The sequence below is a fragment of the Necator americanus genome, chromosome III, assembly GCF_031761385.1.
Source record: "Necator americanus strain Aroian chromosome III, whole genome shotgun sequence".
In the NCBI taxonomy this organism is placed as follows: domain Eukaryota; kingdom Metazoa; phylum Nematoda; class Chromadorea; order Rhabditida; family Ancylostomatidae; genus Necator; species Necator americanus.
Genome location: NC_087373.1, coordinates 20,936,750 through 20,949,286, shown reverse-complemented (window position 1 = coordinate 20,949,286; position 12,537 = coordinate 20,936,750). Strand labels below are relative to the sequence as shown.

At 43.2% G+C, this 12,537-nt stretch overlaps 2 protein-coding genes across 3 annotated transcripts in view; both read right to left on the bottom strand.

Annotated features, from left to right (window-relative positions):
• Positions 1–11: 11 nt before the first annotated feature.
• On the bottom strand, positions 12–398 carry RB195_010320 (uncharacterized protein; the record flags this gene model as incomplete). The annotated part of the gene is made up of 1 exon (XM_064191265.1): positions 12–398. One exon carries the CDS (start codon positions 396–398, stop codon positions 12–14), a length of 387 nt encoding a protein of 128 aa, XP_064048848.1.
• Positions 399–7,293: 6,895 nt separating this feature from the next.
• Positions 7,294–12,537, bottom strand: part of RB195_010317 (uncharacterized protein) — a gene marked incomplete at both ends in the record, with an annotated part of 32,499 nt that continues 27,255 nt past the window's right edge. For both annotated transcript variants that reach the window (XM_064191262.1, XM_064191261.1), the window contains 5 exons: positions 7,294–7,394; positions 7,458–7,584; positions 11,917–11,991; positions 12,124–12,312; positions 12,373–12,509. In XM_064191262.1, the coding sequence (XP_064048843.1) occupies positions 7,294–7,394; positions 7,458–7,584; positions 11,917–11,991; positions 12,124–12,312; positions 12,373–12,509 (629 nt within the window). The remainder of the gene's footprint in view (positions 7,395–7,457; positions 7,585–11,916; positions 11,992–12,123; positions 12,313–12,372; positions 12,510–12,537) is intronic.

Here is a 12,537-nt window from a genome sequence, read left to right as displayed (position 1 = left end):
CAACATTAACATCAACAAGTATGCCCCTTTCTTCCCAAGAAAGTGATTTCATTATCCACTGTATCTTCGGCGATATAGTATCGCGTATCGCCTTGTCGTACCCCTTTTCCAATGATGAAGGGGAAATGGAAAAGCTGTATCTTACTGGTGCATCGATGGTAGCAGCTGGCTAATGTCCTCACATACGATGCGTCCACACCTTCGTCGACCAGCGCTGACAGTATTGCATTCGTTTCTACGTTGTCAAAGGCTTTCACGTAGTCGACGAAGGTTAGAACAAGGCGCAGGCGGAATTCCCGGCAAATCTCTACGACTCTCGACACTGTCTGGATGTGGTCGAAGCAGCTGAACCCCTGACGGAATCCAGCTTGTTCTTGAGGCCGGGCTTCATCCAGCATCCTAGATATGTGTGTGAGGATAATCATAGTGGATACTTTGTATAACACACTTAGCTGTCATATCGGACGGTAGTCCCGAAGGTCCTTTCAGTCACCTTTCTCATGGATGAGAACGGTTCGCGAGGTCTTCTACTAGTCTGGAATCCTTTCTTACTGAAGATAGGATGCCATGCGCGCTGCTAAGATTACATGAAGTGGATGGCCACCAGCCCGAAGAAAGTCTAAAATCAGGTCCGGGGGCTGTGCCAGGTTTCATGCTCTTGATAGCGACTCGTACTTCCGAAGGGAGAATCCGTGGTGGAGCTTCACCAGTGGGGATGATCGGGTTTGACACAGGAGTTGATGAATGGAAAAGGTTCGAGCAAAACCTCTCTGTAATTATTTCCATCTCACGACGAGAAGACGTGCGAGTCCCGTCTTCGCTCAGCAAGGCTGCTAGCGGAATATTATATTCGAGGAGATCCCTGCGGCACCTCTTTAGACACGTTCTTCTTTGTGCTACTTCCCGAATTTTGTTCTGCTTGTATTTTGATAGATCTCCCTGCAACGCTTTTTGCAGCTAGCGTTTGCTACTAACCGCTCGATATGCATTTGGATCAAGCCTCGAAGTCCTTCTTCTTTCCAGGAAGCCCTTGGTGGTCTTCGAAATTCGATCCAATTTTGCTGTACGCGGCTTTGAGGCATGTTCAGAATCGGCTCGTAATTCTCTGAGCAGCATCACGTAGTCAACGTTTGGGTTCACTCGATGTGATATTCACGTTGGGAAAAGGAGTCCTTGAGTACGCAATCGTCTTAGACGACTTCTTTTCATGCTGGTTAGCGTCCGTAGACACTATTCTCGCGTTGTAAGTACACAGTCTGAGACAGTCTCGCGAGTCGTGCGTGTGTCGCCTTGGTCCAGACTCAAAGACGTCTTTAGCAACCTGAGATTTGACCGCAACTCACTGGTCGCCATACCCTACTGACGTCTGAGACGGCAGGGCTCAGTGTACAGGGCACTGAGGCAGGGAATATCCTAGACTGGCAAAAAGACTTTTTCCCAAACTAAACAGCCCTGCCACGGCGAGCTTAGCTTTCACCAGGTCTTTTTCAGGTCGTCGTCCAACCCATAAGGATCAGGAAGCTACCTTGCGACGTTTTGCTAAGACGGTGGTGAATCTTAGCAGTGGTTTATTCTTTGCTAGGCTTCCGTTTCCGAGAAGTCGGAATATCAGATGTATCGAGCTCCTTCTCAGCTTCTGAGACCCTGCCGGAGAACGAGCCTCCGCTGTGCATCGCAGTTCGACGCCCAAAGTCACCTTCACGCCACTATGAGTCGGTAAACCGTTGTGGAGGATATTAGTGAAAACAGTGAAAAATACTTGCAACTACAGGGAAGATAAGGTACTTGAAAGGCCAGCATTCAACTGCAATAGTTGAACCTGACATAGAGTGAGGTCAAAAAGACCTAAAGCACGTACGCGATTGCGTATTCTCTCGATGCGCTTCGGTGGGGCGTGGTAAACCCCTTGCTAGCACCACCCATCGCTGCAGTTTGCAGCGGTCCAACTCGGTTCAAGCCATTGCTCCACCGTTTCAAGCGTATACGCAAATGCACCGCAACTACACTCGGGATTCACGTCGGTTTGACCCGGCTATAGCAGAGTCGAAACGAAATGAAACACGGCGCAGTTGTGTAAGTGGTTGCCGTCGAAGCAGTGCGGTGGAGCTCAACGGTCAGGATCAAGTGAGGACCCTTTCTACCACCGTTCACTGTTGCAGTTCGCAATGGTTCCTTCTTCTTTCCAACCCCCATCTCCAACGCGCCGCTTCGAGCGCGGCCGGTTGCGCAACTCCACCGTGTCTCATGTCGCCTTGATCCGACTATAAATGCGAAGACGCGTGAGTTTCAGTGGGCACTTCATCTCCTGGCTACCTTGTAGCAATAAAGAGTTGGTTGCCAAATGTAGAGCACGGAGCGTAGTTCAGTTGTCCTACATCTTGAGAGAAGTAGCGAATACTTGTCCAAGATGTCCGCCCCGATCAAAATACACCTTTCCACTGCAGCTTACTGCGGATAAACAGTTCCTTTATGCTTTCATGAATACTCTCCCCTTCACAATTACTTGAGTACGCAGCAACTTTTTAGATATTTCAAAAGAAAAATGAGAAATTGATGAGTTTTCATCAAATTTAAACTGTGGAAAAGTGGTGATGATCTAGAGATCTCGGCTTGCTACTTTACGCCCTTATGTGTGTTCTAAAGACTTTACATGTCTTTGGAACACATATAAAAGTTGACCCAGTTCTTGGATATCCTTGTCATATTGAGTTGAACAGTGCTTTTTTCATGTTTCTTGTTTCGCAGCAATATGATTCCTCAATTTTCTTGAAGTTTTCTTGAAGCGAATAACACCCAAAGATTTTAGTTTGTAATTTGTTCAAACCGTGCATTTCAAGAATTTCCTTTACTCAAAGTTTGAATAAACACTAATTAGGATGGTGGTTCTCATTTGTGCAAACACCGTAAGACTCTCTAAGAGTGCTGGAGAATGAAACAAAAAGATCGAAATCACTTAATTCACAGTAAAGTAAAAATCTGTAAGATAGCAATCATGAGACATCAGGGGACTACTGCTGAATTTGACTAGTCTTAGTCTACTAGTCATGGTCGTTGCTCTTTTTCAATCTCTCCTGTGATAGAAAAGTTATTGCTTTCGAGCAAAGCCCTTCGATTCAGTGTATCTAAACTTTTAAAAAACGCACGGCACGTTCAACTAGACATTTGCGAGTGTACATTTTCAGGTAGCGAATGTTGCAGTCCAATCCGCAATAGAGGATATTGTTGTTCGAAGATGTGGATTATTTCAATTTCAGACTATCACCAGCAATTAAGACCTTTTTGTTCATTAACACCACACCTTTCAACAAAAAAGTCATTTAACAGCACCTACTTAGTTCGTCAGTTCTAGAAAATTTTCAGAACCTTAGTCCTGTTCTTACGGGAAATCGCGTAAGAACGCAATGCACTCACACTGTTTTCAAAAAAAAAAAGTCGATGCTCACACCGCTCTGACTTTGAAAGCAATTTGTAGGCGCACATATTCCTTACTAGAAACTTATTGCATTTTCAAGAAGAAATTTTGAGAAGAAATTTCTAGTTCACTTTTCTGACATAAAAGGTGAAAACTATTTCCTGGAATCTTGATGAAGCTTCTCCTTTACTGTTTTTGTGCTTCATTTATTCTTAGAAATGAACATCCGTGCACATTTCACAAATTAAAAACTTTAAGAGCTAACATACCACAGCACATCCAATCTACTCCCTGCCTCTGTTGATATCTGTAGATCTCAGGTAACATTGAACGTTGGTCCCTTTTGAGGAAATTTTACCTCACATCTACATACAAATGTAACTCATATAAAGAGATTTGATCAAATGGTCGACTTCATTAGGTGGTAATTATCATTTTCAAGCAAAATAGTTATGCTGGCTTTAACTTGAAGAGAAGTGTAAGTAGATTCATAGTAGATAGGAGAAACATTCAGGATAAAAACTAGAAATTGCATCAATTCATCGTGCATGGAAAACGCTCATAAATTGTTGAATTTTCTGATCCTCAACTCCTTGGCTATTGGTTTCTTGACTGTTCCTTTAATATCGGAAGATGCACATGTATAATTAAAAAATCATTTATCACCTTGATCACCTTGACTCCCGTTGATCTTCGAACTGGTGGAAAAAAAACGGAAACGGGCGCCAGTAATTCTTCCATTTGTCCCGATCGCGTACCAGAGTAGCCCAGTGGTTCCTCCTTTCGCGTGGGACACGAAGAGCATCATATTTTTCTTTCAAGGACTTCGTGAAGAAATCTGACCATCGGGTCGGCGGTCTTCCTGTAGTGCGCTTAACATCGCTTAATATAATATCCCAGTCGCTCACGGCTCTGGTCCAACGGTTGTCGTTGAAGCATCACGTGTCCGGCCCACCTTATTTTACTTTCCTTGGCAAACGCAGCGGCGTCTCTAATCTTCGATCGCTGACGTAGGAGAGAACTTCCAATCCCGTCCCTCACTTGCGTGAAATGGGATACTCCTAGCATCACTCTCTCAATTGCGCGTTCAATGACGAAAAAAAAATCATTTATATGCCAATTATACTGGCTTTATGTCCTTCATCAATGTCATTCATTAGTCTAAGTAAGTTTCCAGTTGATGAGATTTGTAATTTGAATAGTAATTGAACTTGTCGAATTCGCAATGTCACAATGTAAAACCAAGTCACTCTAAGATGAGCATATGGCCTATTTTTGTGTAAGTAATCGTCTTGGAATGTCAAAACATGATTCCATAAATCAGTAGGTCATCGCATCACTGTTGAATAATCTCTCTCGTAGGTGATGATTTTTCAGCATGACGTTCAGATAACAGAACGCGTCAATTAGTTCAGTTGCTTGTCTGTTCACCCCGATTACAGTTGGTGGCTCGTGGAGACACACATCTGCTTACATTAGTCAGAGCGGAGCCGTGAACTGAAGGCTGCAGTTAGTTTAGACAAAAAGTCGACAACGTATTCCAGCTTGCAGCGAATACTACTACATCTTTGGCGTACTCTAGGTCGATTAAAAGTCCGACCTTAAGGCGGGCGAACTTTCTTTCTTGGAATATTACTATTGGCGCGAAGTACTTTGAAAAGACGACCTCGACAAAAATTGACGAAAGTATCCAGAAACTGGTAATTGCATAGATTTTGAGAACCGCTCCCACACTCTCCTGATAATAAACACTTGACGCATCGTAGGTCGAAAGAGATGAAAACCGGCTTCACATTCATTATCACAGGTGGCTTTTTCGCAAAGTCTGATAAGCCGATCTATGACGATCCGCTCTAAGTGCACGTTGCATGCAGCAAGGATTTTCATCGGTAGTTTCTTGGTTCCGCTACGGATAACTTCTTAACAATGCTCGTGATTACTTCAAGTAGTCAAAGGTAGTTTATGAAAGTTCAAAAACTAATATCTCAAAGTACTGATTTGTTTTTTTTCAGCATTCTTTGCTGTTCCGCCCTGCTATTGCCGGTATCCTGCGCTGTACGTGCAGTTCAGGAAGTGTCACCGGAATAGTTGAATAGAAACATTGATTAGTCACGTCTCTTACGTGTTCAACGTGAGGAATTCTGAGTCCGGCGTCAGCCAGACGACCACACTGGTGAGTACATAGTCATGCTACACAATAACGCACTTTGTGTGTGTGTGTGTGTGTGTGTGTGTATGTGTGTGTGTGTATGTGTATGTGTATGTGTATGTGTGTGTATGTGTACGTGTACGTGTATGTGTATGCGTATGTGTATGTGTATGTGTATGTGTATGTGTATGTGTATGTGTATGTGTATGTGTATGTGTATGTGTATGTGTATGTGTATGTGTGTGTATGTGTATGTGTATGTGTATGTGTATGTGTATGTGTATGTGTATGTGTATGTGTATGTGTATGTGTATGTGTATGTGTATGTGTATGTGTATGTGTATGTGTATGTGTATGTGTATGTGTATGTGTATGTGTATGTGTATGTGTATGTGTGTATGTGTATGTGTATGTGTATGTGTATGTGTATGTGTATGTGTATGTGTATGTGTGTGTGTGTATGTGTATGTGTGTGTGTATGTGTATGTGTGTGTGTGTGTATGTGTATGTGTATGTGTATGTGTATGTGTGTATGTGTATGTGTGTATGTGTGTGTGTGTGTGTGTGTGTGTGTGTGTGTGTGTGTGTGTGTGTGTGTGTGTGTGTGTGTGTGTGTGTGTGTGTGTGAACCATCGCAATTCACCTTATAGGCGAGCACTCTACCTTTCCACTGTCCCGTTGTCCAGAGACATGCTTAATGTATGTGGGATTTGATAGGCCAAGTTAGTTTCTGTCATACGTTAGTGAGGGTAAATAAACTTTTATGTGAATGTACACTTCGAAATTTGCAAACTACCATGCTATATAGTAACGGGCTTATTCTGTCACGTGTGTGCGTTTGTGTGTGTTTCAGTCACGAAATTCCAAAAAGAGAGGGAGGCGGATACCATGGCGTCGGATTTTTTGCACGTGAGCCCCAACGTGGTTATATTCGGAGAGACGGGTCCCACGGTATCGGGATGGTGCGCCGGTGCCAGAAAGTCATAGGGTGGGTGTTACGTTATGGGTCCCACTGCGTCGGATTGGTGCGCGGGAGAACCAATGATAGAATGGGGTTTCTACGACTCGATCGCGTATCTACTTCCAAACATATTTCCCTAATGCCGCCAACATCCTTTCTTGGAAGAGTGGAAACACAAATACAAATGGCTGCTCAGATACAATACTAGCCAATAAATGTCCACGTGGTCTGACGTAGGGTTTTATCTTCATCACTACGATGATGAAGATAAAACCCTACGTCAGAATATTCACTTCATTTCATGTTATTCATGTCACATCATTCTGTGCTGGCTGACAGCGGAGGAAACTCATACTTCAAATAATGTTTCCAAATTGTAGAGATTTCAGCGAAACATAGATGTGAAGTTAAGTTTGATTGCTCTCCAAATATAGTACTGACGCGTTTGAGGAGAAAATCATGAAATCTCTCATTTATGTCTAAAGTTTAGAAGAAAGAAATTGAAAAAAAAAGCATTGATAGAAGAAAAACAATTATAATTTTACAAAAAATTCAGTACTGTTATTTCTTATTAACCGGTCAAGGCGAGCAAAGCGAACACTACAAAAAGTCTGAAGTCCGGCTTTACCCGGACGTTCAGACTGCTACTGTAATAAGACAAATATTGAGATAACGATATTCGTCAAAATAGATCGCATCATCTAATAAACAACAGCAGATCGTATTACTTCGTATTAGTCGAGTGAAAAGAGCAATAGGAGAATAAAATAGTTAGCCGCAGCATCCATGCACCTTCGGGTCCTTCCCAGATCGCTTAGTAATCTGCAGCTTTATAAATTCTTCGGAGGAACATGGGTGTACTGCAATCGTACCTAAACAGAGGCTTTAAATTTGCCTCTCAAAGTTTATTCTGTAATCTTTTAAGATAAATTCACTAGTCAGCTGATCAAATGTGATCCCGGCTTTAACAGCGACTGCATATCCTTGTATCACTTCTGCTGCATTTGGTCCAACAATGTGCATCCCGAGCACTGATTTTGGTTCATTGCGAAGGCACACAACCTAAAACTTGGAGTATACAAAATTTCGTACCATCCGGAAATAAATTTTGTTGAACTACATCCCTGAGGGTTATTGTCTTGCAGAGTATCAATTATTCGAGAGAATGGAAAGTTTGTCGTATAACCAACTGGGATTATCCATCGATATCCATAAAGAACCATGATACAATGGGAGCCTCGGTGAAACATAAAGGATAAAGGACACAGTGTCTGGCGTTAATTAGATCGCTTGGGATGCGCCCCCATGTTCACATCAATTCGGAATCGTTTGAGGTTTACGAACGTGTAACTGGCCTATACAATGACTTGTGGTGGCTAACCGAAGTGTCAAGTCGGTGTTTTTATACCCCAGGTCAAGTCTGGTACCAATTTGTCGAACCCGGAGGGATGAATGGCTTGGTGGCCGATTCGAACCTTCCATCAATCGTGCAGGAAGCGGGATCTCTAACGGCACACTACACCCGCCTAGGTGAGCCATATTCATACACCCGCCCAGGTGAAACATATTCTAGTACAATTATATAGATGCACGAGCTTACGTGGCAATCAAATAGAAGAGAAAGAGAGAGGAAATACACAGACAAGGAAATAATAAACTTATGTGCCTATGTAACATATAATTTGTATTATGAATGAAATAAAGGTCTTTCTTGATCTCAAAAATGCATATAGAAAAGAAACTTTTAAGTGTTATAAATCGATAAGCAAAAAATTTTTCGCTCAGTGTTTTTCCTGGTATTTTGTCCTATTGATCTCATTTATTTTTGTTTTTCAGACCATTAAACTGAAGTGTCAAATGAATAAAACAACTTTTGACATTATTCGCTTCATGCATTTAATCAAGACAATAAGGCCGCTCAAGCTAAAATTGCTGCTGCGTATGGAAAAGCTTGAATGCTTAAGTAATGCTTAAGTAATGCTTGAAAATATTGAAAATATCGCCCATCGTTCGTCTTCGCGCTTCAAAAGTTGGGATGCTTGAACTCAGAGACGAATCACATTGATTATTAATTGGTAAGGCAGTTTTTGTGACTTGAGAAAAATCATTCCATTCTACATTTTCAAAGCAAAGGTACAAATTAGTCAGTAGTAGTGCCCTCCCCTGTTGTTTCTCGTCAGCTCTCGATCTCAATGTCCACCCGTCGTTGAGTGAGTTTTTCGATGTCCCATATTGTTTTTCACATTGTTTTTCGTCTCTTTTCCGCTTCTTTTTCACTTCTTTACTTTTTCAAAGTTTCGTAAGCACAATCAAAACCTTGAAAACACAACACTAATCTTATGAGCACCTTCGCCATTGTTATCCAAGATGTTTTGAAGTTTTGTGGGTGAAGATGGCAAGGTCCTTGAGCCGTACCCAGCCGAGCTCTCAGCTGGTCCATCCGTGTAGCGAACACATCACACCATCTCGTTGGCGGTCTCCTTTGAGAGCGTTCAGCATCTTTTGGGATGCACTTTAGCATTCTTTTAGTCCATCTATCGTCGATTCTTCTCATAATGTGATCAGCCGATCTATGCTTTGTTTTCGATATATATTCAGCTGGGTCGCGAAGACGGAACATTCCTCTCAGGTCCGAGCTGCGAAGACCGGCTAGATGTTGTGTGCGCTGGTTAAACTCTAGAAGACATCTCTCAAGGGCTCTGTGGGTAGTAAGTAGCTTCCTAGACGTGGCGGCGGTGTCTGCCCACGTCTTCGCTGTTTGAGAGACGAACTAAGATCTCCGTGCCCATCTGTTTGACTCGAGAAGAAGAACTCCTGAGTCAAACAGATGGGCACGGAGATCTTAGTTCGTCACTTTTCCATAGCTTCCCTGACGGTGCGAATGCTGACCACGCTGCGCTTATCCTTCTATTCAGTTCTTCCTTCAAGTCGTTTTCTGTGGTCATAGAACGTCCGAGGTATAAGCGTGACGAAATTTCCACGATTTGGAAGCCTTCAAGTTGTACTCCTCCGAACTCGCAGTAGGCGTTCCTTGTGAACTGTGTCTTCTTTCTGTTCATTCGCAGTCCTATTCTCCTCGCTGCCTCATTCAGTTCCTTGAGCATCGTTTCTGCTTCATTGGTACTTCTCGAGACGAAAACACTCGTCGCCTGCAAACCGAAGGATGGAGAGGAATCTTCCACTAACATCAACATCAACAAGTATGTCTATTTCTTCCCAATAAAGTGATTTCATTATCCACTGCAATGCAACCGTGAACAGCCTCGGCGATATAGTATCGCCTTGTGGTACCCCCTTTCCAATAGTGAAGGGGAAATGGAAAAACTGTATCTTACTGGTGCATAGATGGTAGCAGCTGGCTAATGTCCTCACATACGACGCGTCCACACCTCCGCCGACCAGCGCTGACAGTATTGCATTCGTTTCTACTTTGTCAAAGGCTTTCTCGTAGTCGACGAAGGTTAGAACAAAGCGCAGGCGGTATTCCCGGCAAATTTCTATGACTCTCGACACTGTCTGGATGTAGTCGAAGCAGCTGAACCCCTGACGGAATCCAGCTTGTTCTTGAGGCCGGGCTTCATCCAGCGTACGAGATATGCGCGTGAAGATAATCACAGTGGATACTTTGTATAACACGCTCAGCTGTCATATCGGACGGTAGTCCCGAAGGTCCTCTCAGTCACCTTTCTCATGGATAAGAACGGTTCGCGAGGTCTTCCACTGGTCTGGGATCCTTTCTGAAAGTAAGATGTCACGTGCGCTGCTAAGATTACATGAAGTGGATGACCACCAGCTCGGAGAAAGTCTGTTGATATAAAATCAGGTCCGTCGGAGCTAAGGAGTTTAGAAAAGTTCGAACTAATGATCCATCCAGAAAAACGCACCCCTACAAATATTTTTTTAAGCCCGCGGCACTTCTTCGTTCTTCTTTGTGCTGCTTCCCGAATTTTGTTCGGCTTGTATTTTGATAGATTTCCTTGCAACACTTTTTGCAGCTAGTGTTTGCTACTAATTGCTCAATGTGCTATGCATTCAGATCAAGCCTCGAAGTCCTTCTTCTTTCCAACAAGCCTGGTGGATTCGAAAATCAATTTCCTTGAGGCATATTCAAAATGGCTCGTGATTCTCTGACAGCATCACGTAGTCAATTGGATTGAGACAAATCGTCGTAGACGACTGCTTTTATCCTTCTTTGCCGATAGCAGATGTTCTTTTCCATCGTGTGGCTAAGTCGCATTTTCGCACAAAGGAGACAGTGATCAAAACCGCTGCAAAAGGATGGTACTACCGAGACGTCAAGTAGACACCACCTCCGGTTGGTGAGTATGTGGTCGATCTCCGCACGAGTCGCGCCATCGGGCGATTCCCATATCCGCCGACGATGATCTTTCTTAATGAAAAGAGAGTTCACATGAAAGAGGCTAGCGGCGGACAACAGCCCGGCGAGACGATTACCATTTTCATTCCGGTCCCCTAATCCAAATCTTTCAATCCTGCATTCCTCTTCTGTGGTCTTTCCTAGTTTTGCGTTGAAGTCTCCGACAACGAATTTGTAGAAGGTGGGTGCACAACAAACCAACACCGCCTACATTTCGCGACGGAACCTTCTCTCCACGAATGATGAGTGTACCGTCATTCATCTGTCGTACGTCGCTCCTTCTGTACTTGGTCTCCCTCATGCAGGTCAGCGTCTGTGAACACTGTTTTCGCGTTGCAAGTACACAGTCTGAGACAGTCTGGCGAGTCGTGCGTGTGTCCCCTTGGTCCAGACTCAGAGACGTCCCTAGCGAGATGAGAACGAGATTAGACCGCCTCTCACCGGTCGCCATACCGTCCGACGTCTGAGACGGCAGGGCCCAGTGTGCAGGGTACTGAGGCCACCTTGCGACATTTTGCCAAGACGGTGGTGAATTTTAGCAGTGGTTTACTCTTAGCTAGGCTTCCGATTCCGAGAAGTCGGAATGTCGGTTGTGATGAGCTCCTCAATCAAAATCAAAATTTGAAAAATGAAATACAGTATAATTAAAACTCAAGATGAAACTGTTTTGTGAAGGCAAAAAATTTCTATCAAACGATGTAGAATATTTGCAAGCACTTCCTTACATCTATCTGTATACTTAAGTTTAAAAAACGGCACCGAATTATTCGTCAACCAAATAAGTATTGCGCTTATACAACAGGAAAATAATGTAAATACTGGCAAAGTGTTAAAGGAAAAGGGTAGAAAACGAGAGAAGGAGACTGAAATATAAGAAAGAAAGGGAAAAAAAACTATCGAGACATTCTTCATGGTATGAAATAAATTTCATACTTGTATATTTAGTGTGGATAAACCTCAAGATTCAGTCTAGTATAAAGAACACTCTGATTACATTGACAGCAGTATGTAATTACCTTCGCATAACAATGTGCGGTGTCATCATCTTGTGGAATGACATACTCGAAAGGGGTGAAATGGGAATGGTAAATCTAAAGAAGTAGCAGTAAAAAAAACCGATGCCAATCAAGGTATAAATGTCGTAGAAGGGAAACGCTTAGCAAAATTAGAGTTGTAAATTAATGTTAGCCTTTCATAGATCATGAGTAGGAAAGGAGAGAAACCTCAATGTTCTCAGCTCCAAACAGCTCTGACGCTTGTTCTTCACTATGTCCAACTGTCCCGAACTCCAGTGGAGTAAACAAGGTTGTAGGAACTCTGAAGTAATCCATGAGTTCCTTACCGCCTCCAAATAATCGCTTCGCCAACAAGTTACCAGCGCGAATCGCCGTTGGAGTAAGCTCAGGGCGTCCCTAACAAACGAAAAAAGTTGGAAGCACGACATGCTGCGATCAGATACTACAAATGCTCACTAATGCTACATCGCCGATCGCGTATATATTCCCCGCCGAAGTTCTGTCATCTTCTCCAACGACAATCCGATTGCTAGAAGAGTCCGTCTGCACTCCTGCTGCATCTAAGTTCAAGTCGCCATGTTGGGGACTACGCCCTAAACAGTTCGATCAAAATTAGTTGGA